We start from the raw sequence: 9,912 nt of genomic DNA, 5'->3' as shown, positions 1-9,912 counted from the left end.
TGCAATTGGAGGAGGGGAGAACTAGAACAGGAGGATTAGGTAGGAAGAGAGAGGGGAGATAGTGATGATGGAGGGAATGCAGTGATTGACAGCTAGGATTGAGAGGCAATTGAGGGGTGGTATAGAAACTTAGTTCAGTGAAATATATAAAGGCGATCTTAATAAATTCTCCAAGTAACAAGGAAAATGGGTCCCCAAAGGGCCATATCTTATTTCCAAGCAAAACTTCCATTACTGAGAATTGGTAGTATCTAAAGAAGTTGTTGGCCAAAAGGGTTTTGTGGAAATTACCGAACAACTCATTCTATTGCCAAGACAAGAGATTTAACTCCAAAAACTGGCAGCAAGATCCCACTGGTAAATAAAACACTCATACAACTCATTGAATATTGAGACTTAGAATTAGTGCCTACGTAGAACCTTCACCTCCATGTACTTTTGTCTTAGGTATGGGAAGGTATTCTGTATCCTTCCAGAAAAGAACCATGAACATGAACCTAAACACAACCTTGTGATCTACAATCTATTTGTAGAATATTCTGCAAAATATGCTACAGCAATGGTGGCACAAGGCTTATGGAGGCAACAACCCAATATCTTATTTGACTTAAGGCCACCTCCCCAAGATGGAATTCATTCTTGACACAACTTGGGTGACCAGGAACCAAAGACTAGATGGCCTGGAGACCAAGGATGAGACCAAAAGTACTACTGTGCGAGAGAGGATGGAGGACATCAGCACTAGGCCTCCTAAATCAATTGAGCAAAGCTCCAATGAACCTACAGAGAATGAAGCGGCATTCACTTGGCCTACACAGGTCTGTGGCATCTACTCTGTGATTCTATTACTTCGGAATATAAAGGCGGCTTGATCACTTGAGACTTTAAGAGTTGAAATTTGTATATAATTGTGATAAAAGCCTACAAAAAGAAATCTAGATTTCCTTTTTCATATCCAAGATTTTTGTGGGCTGACTAGTTATCCATATTCAAATGGCATTTAACCAGAGAAATCAATATACTCTACCTACAGTCTCATGACATGGGGATTATGATGCATAAATAACTGATGTGACAGAAGAGAGTAAGGGAGGTGAGTATAGAGGATAGAATAGGAGGGACGTTTCTATAGTTTGGATGTAAACATAAAATGTCCCTCACGGGCTCATGAACTTGACAACTTGTACTCCAATTGTGGTAAGTTTAGAGAAGCTAATGACCCTCTACGAGATGGAGCCATGCTAGCAGAGGTTACTCACTGGAGGAAAATTCAAAGTTTTATGACATTGCCCCATTTCATTTTTTCTCTCTGTTTGTTTTTTTCAGGCAATATGAGAAGCACCTGGAGGCTGCTTTCTCTACTCCTATGGTTTGTATTCCTTCCAACATTAAGTTGTTTCTTTCCAAGTCGTTTCTCATTAGTAAGCTAAATATAATAATCAAGAAGTAACTGTTAAAATCCAAATAATCTGTAGGCTTTGGAACAACTTTGATGGACAAACAAGGAAGAGTTTAAAATTGGGGAATAGAAAGTCATTAAATGCTGAAAGTATAGAGTATTGGGTTTTTCTTTTCTTTTTTGGTTTGATAGGGAAGACCAGAAAATAAAGAGAATTACTAAAAGTGGAGGTCAGGTTCAAGAGGGTCCACAGAACAACATGGACTCTGGAAGCTGCTGGCCTTGAAGTTCTTCACATGATAGTCTGACAAAGAATCTGCTGTATTTTTCTGACACTTAGATTGAGACTGGATTTTGACAAGGTGGAATAAAGCACTTGGCAGAGGAAATTTCAAAGGAGAGAACAATTAGACTGTGGAATGATTATGCTCACAATTCTAATCAAGATCCATATAGCAAATGGCAATAAATACAGTAGGAATGTAATATTAAAAATGTTCAGTTTTGGCAAATAAATGGCTCACACACTATAGGAAAAGCTTGTTCTTGGAAAGCAATTGTAATACTTAAGGAAAAACCTGTTGCCTATCACTGAGACAAGTAACGAACTGTCCTAAAGGGATTGTTTCACACATCATAGGCTTCATTTCATGGAAATGCACATTCAATTTAAAAGATGAAGTCACTGAAATAATTTCCTGGACTTAGAAAGCAACTTTCTGAAGCAGTATTTCTTCAAGGTCAACAAAGATAACCAGTCTGAAGAGCTGGAAACTTCACAGGTTAAACCTTTAAAGAGTTAAAACATATTACTCTTGTGAGAAAAATCAGAAAACAATCATTGAGGTGATCTTCAGGATGAAACAACAGCAAAAGGAATTTTAGTAGATTTCCATTTGTGTTCTGGAATAACTTTTCTGAAAGATTATTCCATAAAGATGCAGCAATAATTGTGAATATAGATGGTCTGATGTCAGCAACCCCTGCATTGTCCTCCATGGAGGAAATATTATTATATACTTCTATTGTAGTCAAACAGTAAAATGTGAAATAACGTAAGGATTTTTAAAATTATAAACTAGTCTTAGGATAGTAGTTTAGAATTAGAATGCTTATAATCTACATATTCAATTAAATTTTCATAAAAATGTCAGCACTATTATCACAGACATAGAAAACATGATCTTAAAATTCTTATGGAAACAAAAGAGATCACAGATACCTAAAAGAGTTCTAAGGAATAAGAAAGAATAATGCTAGAAGTATTGCATAATTGATTTGAAGTGGTAATGTTTAACCATAATGATAAAACTATCATGGCACAAACTCATCTAGGTTTCAGGAATGCTTCACCACCTTCTTAGCTGCAGGCCAGCCCTGCAGTTTAAAACCTGACCAAGATAAGTATTTGCTAAGTACTTTTACATTATTCTATGGGATGGAAAAAAATCATTCAGTTTAACTGAGACTACCTAAACAATAAGCCTAACTAAGTATTTTAAATTAAGCAAACAAATTTGAAGACACATTCAGGAATATTAAGCATTACAAAATATTATGCAGTACGTTAATCTGAACAATTTAAAAAAAAGTAGGTGTCTGGGGAGATGACTTAGAAGGTAATACTCTTGTAGGAGGGACAAGTGTTCAGTTCCTTGACATCTTGCAATGCTGACCAGTTTGTCATCTCACCTTTAACACAATTGCCCAATAGGTGGAGATCACAGATTTCAGGACCACCAAATTGGCTAGCTCTGGGTTTATGGGAGAAACCCTTCCTGTATTGACAATGGAGAGAATGCTTGTTAAATTGTTGTAGGAAGATGTGCAATTGTGTTGACAATCATGAAATGCATATTAAAATTTTGGAAAATTTATTACCGAGCATTAGAATGTAATTATTAGTATTTTTATTTAAAAAATAGTATGGAGGCTAAACTAATATTAAGTTTGAAATTAATTATACTTGCTAAAGAAGTTCTATAGCTATTGATATTTTTATAGTAAACAAACAATATTTCTCTTTAATAGATGATGAAATTCAGGGTTAGAGGACTTATGTATCTTAAATGAGTTTTCTAACGTCATTGGTTCTGGATTCTGTCCCTTTATAATCTTTCTGATATAAATGTTCTTACCATTTTAGTGGCTCTAAAGAAGTTAGAGAGATATTAAGAAGTTTATTGCTTGAAAAGGGTCTGAGTCAATAATAATGTGTATAAATAAAAATGTCATTTTTCTCTGTAATATGACTCTAGAGAAATAAAGACTCAATAATGTCCTGTATAAATACCAAAGCTAGACATGAAGTAGATACTGTAGAGAATCACATAGCAGAACTATTTAGTGCAATGAAAATGGAATATAATGTTAAAATTCTGCATTTTTTTCTGTAATTAAGGATATCAACAATTGGTTTGGACCACCAAATGACAATGGAGCAACCAAAGAAGTGACGATTAATGCAGACATCACTTGTGGCAATGGCTGGGTCTGTGAACATCGATGGCGCCAGATAAGGTGGGAGTGTCCCATATTAATCTTGTCCAATAAGAAAATTGTTTAGCTTTTTGTTTTAAAGTGTTGAATATAAAGGGTACGAGCATTTTACATGATATTGTGCTTTTAGGAACATGGTTGCCTTCAGAAGCGTGGTCAATGGTCAGTCTTTCTCAAACTGGTGGGATAATGGCAGCAACCAAGTAGCTTTTGGCAGAGGAAACAAAGGATTCAATGTCTTTAACAATGATGACTGGTAAGTGGAAATCAATTACATTAGGATTGTATACTTTCATACTTGTACATCCTTCCTTTTGTTTCCTGCTCATTTGTAGCTGAAAAAAATTGTTAATGGATTTACGAAAGCACAGTTACCTAAAAGTATAGAAAAAGGCTGCTTGCTCCTAATTTGTTTATTTTTTAATAGATTTTGTTTCAAGTAGAGTTTTTTTTTGCTGTTGTTTTGGTGTACTCTTACACTGTCATATTCATATATTCTCATTCATATACTCATGTGGTATCTGTACAAAGCATATAAATATTCAGCATATCTTAAAATCAGTGAAAATATAGGCATTATTAAATTCAAAATACTTTCCCCCAATCCTAGCTCTGTATCACAACTATTTATTTTTCCATTCCCTTGTTATATAATCTTAAATTTTCTGCCTGTCTGTATTGAATTTTATAATTTCTCTGGCTGATGGTTTTTATCAGGAGACAATTGAGTTTGGTTCTACAGTTTTAGATTATTTGCCTACTGATTTTGATGTGTGCATATGTTTTCTTCTCCTTGAACATTTTCCTAATTTTATGCAAATATACTTAGAGAATCTTTGTGCAATTAGGTGAAAATCTCAGTGGCAAGTTTTATTTTTTGCTCATTTGAATTGTTGTATTAGTTTCTTTTTTGACGCTGTGATTAAACAACATGAGCAAGTAAACTTACAGAAGAAAGATTTTATGTGGTCTTGCATCCCAGGGGGTTAGAAGGGGAAAGCAAGGTATGAGGACAGGAGTAGGAAGCTGATGACTCACACTTTGAACCACAGCACAATGCAGAAAGCGCTAGCTGGAGAAGGTAGGAGTCTTTCCCTGTCAAGGCCTGCCTTCAGTGACACAATTCTTCCACATCCACATTAGCTAACCTCCCCACATAATGTCAACATATGGGAACCAAACTTTTTAAATTAACAAGTGCTCTTTTTAAATAGCTATCTATATTTCATAATCTATATTTTTTATCTATCTTTCCATCTACATTGATCTATCTAACTTTATGGCTAGTAAATTATAACGTATATTTACACACCAGAAAGTTTAGGAAATTACTCAATTTGGAGATAGTCTGCTTTCTTGAATTTGCCTATTTGAATCAGACTTCTTCTTTCCTTTTCAGGGCTTTGTCAACAACTTTACAGACTGGTCTCCCTGCTGGCACATACTGTGATGTCATTTCTGGAGATAAAATTGATGGCAATAGCACCGGAATTAAAGTCTATGTTTCTGGTGATGGCAATGCACAATTTTTCATTAGTAACACTGCTGGAGACCCATTTATCGCAATCCATGTCGAATCAAAACTATAAAATTTAAAATAAATTCGTACTGAGAGCATCAATCATTTGTATTTGTTTTCTTTTGCATAATTTAATTTTTATACTTCATTCACATTTATAAAATTTGTTATAGCAATGAACTTCAATTGGTAAAAAATGCTTATTGAAATCAATGTAATTTTGTGAAAATTACATACAGGGATTTTGGTATGTTTTGGAAGATTCTCTTTAAACTATTTGTCAATGGCAATTCTCAGATCTATGAAGACATCCTGACAAATATATAGTTTTATCTCAAGTACTATTTGTTTCATAGTACCATAATATTTTTATTAAATATATTTTCTTGTATTTGAATGTATGTTTGTGTATACATACATACATACATATACATATATATATATATATATAATTACTTTTTATCTTATTCACTTCCTTTTCTTCCATTTTCCCTCTCATTTTTTATGTCTTTTTTTGACTAACTGTTCTTAGGTAGGGTTTCCTTCATGAGCATGGTTAGAAAGTTATTACTTGAACATTATTTATTAAAAAAGTTACTTGCCAGTCTATTAAATACTGAGAATTATATTCTACCCCATGTTAAAAACTTTTAATTGCTTATAGCTCCCCAGGAAGGGATGGGCCAATCATAATACAATCTTTGTGTTCCAAGTATCAAGCAGTACTTGTGTAGTTAGTCAATACACTGAGAGTATGAAAGCAAGAGTCCTTTCGTGTACCAATGACAGCATCTCACACCACTCCCTTCAATCCTGTTCTTTTTCTTTCTTTCCATCACCTCTTCTATGATATTCCCTGATCTTTGAATGGGGTTTATAGATGTCCCCTTCTAGGAGGAGTGCTCAGCTTTCTCTTAATGTTATCTCTTTGACCAGTATGAGTTTCTGCTTTTTCTGTCACTCACAGAAAAGGAAACTTCACTGACCAAGGGTGAAAATAATACAGATCAATAGATATGAACATAACCATGTAAAAAATAGACACTGTGATGTTTGCTTAGCTAAACAGCCATATTAGTTTTTATTCAAAGATTGTTGACATACTGAACTCCATGCTTTTCATTAGGTTAGAGTAGCAGGTAAGAGTTCCTCTTATGAAGTGAGTATGCAGGCAAGTCATTATGGATTTGATTATCTGTATATCAATTATGCTACCAATGTACTAGTGGGTACAACTTGACTGACATTTTGGTTTTTTAGCTGAAAGAATTTACAGCTAGATATGTCCTTTGATAAATTTTAACCTTCAAAGTCTGCAAAAAAATTCCCAACACTAAGAAAACTATCAACATAGAAGGAAACATCCAGCTCAGTTATGGTTTGATTTCTCTATGTTCTGCCTCACAAATGCCCTAAGTAATTAGGGCTTACTGTTTACATCTAGTGGAAAACCAAAACCAACTCAAATAACCACTATTCATCTTTGTTGGCTTTTATGTTAAGCCTCTACTTTACTCCATTTATTTATGTGGTTGTTTCTGAGCTTGTATCATGATAGTTTTATCACTATGGTTAAATATTATAACTTCAAATCAGTTATGCAATCCTTCTAGCATTATTATTTCTTATTCCTTAGAACTCTTTTAGGTATCTGTGATCTCTTTTGTTTCCATAAGAATTTTAAGATCATGTTTTCTATGCCTGTGATAAAAGGGCTGACATTTTTATGAGAATTTAATTGAATATGCAGATTGTAGGCATTCTAATTCTAAACTACTATCCTAAGATTAGTTTATAATTTTTTTGTATTAATTAAATCACTGCTTGGCCCATTAGCTCTAACTTCTTATTGGCTAACTCTTACCCATTAATTTAACCCATTTCCATTATTCTGTACATCACTTCGAGGTCATGGTCTCCCAGCAACGCTTTAGCACATCCATCTCCAGCAGCAGCTCCAAAGCTTCTCTCTAACTCACCCTTTCTTTCTCCCAGCATTCACTTTAGTTTTCCCTGCCTACCTAAGTTCTGCCCTATTGACAGGCCAAGGCAGTTTCTTTATTCACCAATGGTATATATAGCATACAGAGGGGAATCCCACATCATCTCCTCTTTTCTATTTAAATAAAAAGAGGAAGGTTTTAACTTTAACATAATTAACAAAACAGGTATCAAGTAAGAATTATAGTTACAATATTTATATCTACTTTATCTTTTATCATAACTATGAGAAACTGTAACTATGGCTCTAATTTCTTCAACACCATCAAAGACTCCAGAAGGATATAATATCACCTAAGTAAACAAGTGCATTTTAAGCAACTTTCCAAACTCTAAAAATGACAGAGACATTTCGCTGCCTGGATATTCACTCAAAGTTCTTCTCTATAATTGGGGCATCCATCTTCAGCCTACTGGCCCATAGTATCCAGCAGATTTTTCCATGAAACAGGAAATTTTAAAGATATTTCAGCCTATATTGGCAGTTTATCTGCCATATTTTTGTGTGTCCTGCAGAATGTCTAGCACACTCTTGAATAAAGTGAAACCCCAAAGGACTTTCTCACCTTCTTTAGGCAACTTTAGCAGTCATTTTTCTGTGGGTCCTGAATGTCCAGTTCATCAAGAAGTCTAATCAAGAGCAGTTTCTTGCCCAAATGGCTAACCAACATCATAAGGAGCCTCTTTAATGTCCATCATCCTCTTGAAGTAATTGATGATGCCAGGAGCAGATGTGTCTCGCTGTCATGAAAAGTCTTAAGCTCTTAAAACATTTTAAATATTATATTCCATAGTCTTTTAAAGGTTTGAAGAATGAGTATTAATCTGAAATATTTATCTGTCTATCTAGAAAATCTAACTAACATGACTACAAGCTTGATTATTATTAGTTTATAATTTTTAAATCAAGTTATTTCACATTTTATTATATGACTATATTAGAAGTATGTAATAATATTTCCTCCATGGAGGACAATGCAGGGGTTGCTGACATCAGACCATCTATATTCAAAATTATTACTGCATTATTATGGAATAATACTATAGAAAATTTCTTCCAAAACACAAATGGAAATCTACTAAAATTCCTTTTGCTGTTGTTTCATCCTGAAGATCACATACCTCAATGATTTATTTTCTGATTATTCTTACAAGAGTAATATATTTTACCTTTGTAAAGGTCTAATCTGTGAAGTTTCCAGCTCTTCAGACTGGTTATCATGTTGGTCTTGAAGAAATACTGCTTCAGAAAGTTGCTTTCTAAGTCCAGGAAATTACTTCCGTGACTTTGTCTTTTAAAATGAATGTGCATTTCCATGAAATGAAGCCTATGATGTGTGGAATAATCCCTTTAGGACAGCTGTTTATTTGTCTCAGTGATTAGCAACAGGTTTTTCCTTAAGTATTACAATTGCTTTCATGAACAAGCTTTTCCTATAGCCATTTATCTAGCAAAACTGTGCATTTTAAATATTATATTCCTATTGTATTTATTGTTATTTACTATATGGACCTTGATTATAATAGTGAGCACAATCATTCCACAGTCTAATTGTACTCGCATTTGAAATTTCTTCTGCCAAGCTCATTATTCCACCCTGTTAAGATTCAGTCTCAGTCTAGGTGTCAGAAAAATACAGCAGATTCTTTGTCAGACTATCATGTGAAGAACTTCAAGGCCAGCAGCTTCCAGAGTCCATGTTGTTCTGTGGACCCTCTTGAACCTGACCTCCACTTTTAGTAATTCTCTTTATTTTCTGGTCTTTGCTATCAAACCAAAAAAGAAAAGAAAAACCCAATACTCCATACTTGTAGCATTTAATGACTTTCTATTCCCCAATTTTATATTCTTCCTCATTTGTCCATTAAAGTTGTTCCAAAGCCTACAGATTATATGGATTTTAACAGTTACTTCTTGGTTTTAATAGCTAATAAGAAACAACTTGGAAACAAACTGCTTAATGTTGGAAGGAATACAAACCATAAGAGTAGAGAAAGCAGCCTCCAGGTGCTTCTCATATTGCCCTGCCAAAACAAGCAGAGAGGAAATGGGGCAATGTCATAAAACTTTGAATTTTCCTCCAGTGAGTAACCTCTGCTAGCATGGCTCCATCTTGTAGAGGGTCATTAGCTTCTCCAAACTTACCACAATTGGAGTACAAGTTGTCAAGTTCATGGTCCCATGAGGGACATTTTATGTTTACATCCAAACTATAGAAACGTCCCTCCTATTCTATCCTCTATACTCACCTCCCTTACTCTCTTCTGTCACATCAGTTATTTATGCATCATAATCCCCATGTCATGAGACTGTAGGTAGAGTATATTGATTTCTCTGGTTAAACTAGGGATGCCTTTTGACTATGGATAGCTAGACAGCCCACAAAAATCCTGGATATGAAGAAGGGCATCTAGATTTCTTTGTGTAGACTTTCATCACAATTATGTACTAATTTCAACTCTTAAAGACTCAAGAGATCAAGCCTCCTTTATA

The 9,912-nt window shown here is 34.4% G+C and overlaps 1 protein-coding gene across 1 annotated transcript; it reads left to right on the top strand.

Annotated features, from left to right (window-relative positions):
- Nucleotides 1-626: 626 nt before the first annotated feature.
- LOC119800674 (alpha-amylase 1-like) lies at nt 627-5,487 on the top strand. The gene is made up of 4 exons (XM_038310850.1): nt 627-818; nt 3,801-3,919; nt 4,029-4,154; nt 5,298-5,487. The coding sequence occupies exons 1-4, from the start codon at nt 627-629 to the stop codon at nt 5,485-5,487; spliced, it is 627 nt and encodes a 208-aa protein (XP_038166778.1).
- Nucleotides 5,488-9,912: the final 4,425 nt, after the last annotated feature.

This window comes from Arvicola amphibius, chromosome 14, assembly GCF_903992535.2.
Source record: "Arvicola amphibius chromosome 14, mArvAmp1.2, whole genome shotgun sequence".
Lineage (NCBI taxonomy): Eukaryota > Metazoa > Chordata > Mammalia > Rodentia > Cricetidae > Arvicola > Arvicola amphibius.
This window is presented reverse-complemented; position numbering and strand designations above follow the sequence as displayed.

What these genes read in the sequence shown, in the direction of transcription:
- LOC119800674 (XM_038310850.1), top strand. Translation starts at nt 627, where the DNA reads ATGGAATTCATTCTTGACACAACTTGGGTGACCAGGAACCAAAGACTA. An exon ending in CATTCACTTGGCCTACACAG is followed by an intron (nt 819 to 3,800) that starts GTCTGTGGCATC and finishes TCTGTAATTAAG; the next exon opens with GATATCAACAATTGGTTTGG. An exon ending in GTCTTTAACAATGATGACTG is followed by an intron (nt 4,155 to 5,297) that starts GTAAGTGGAAAT and finishes TTTCCTTTTCAG; the next exon opens with GGCTTTGTCAACAACTTTAC.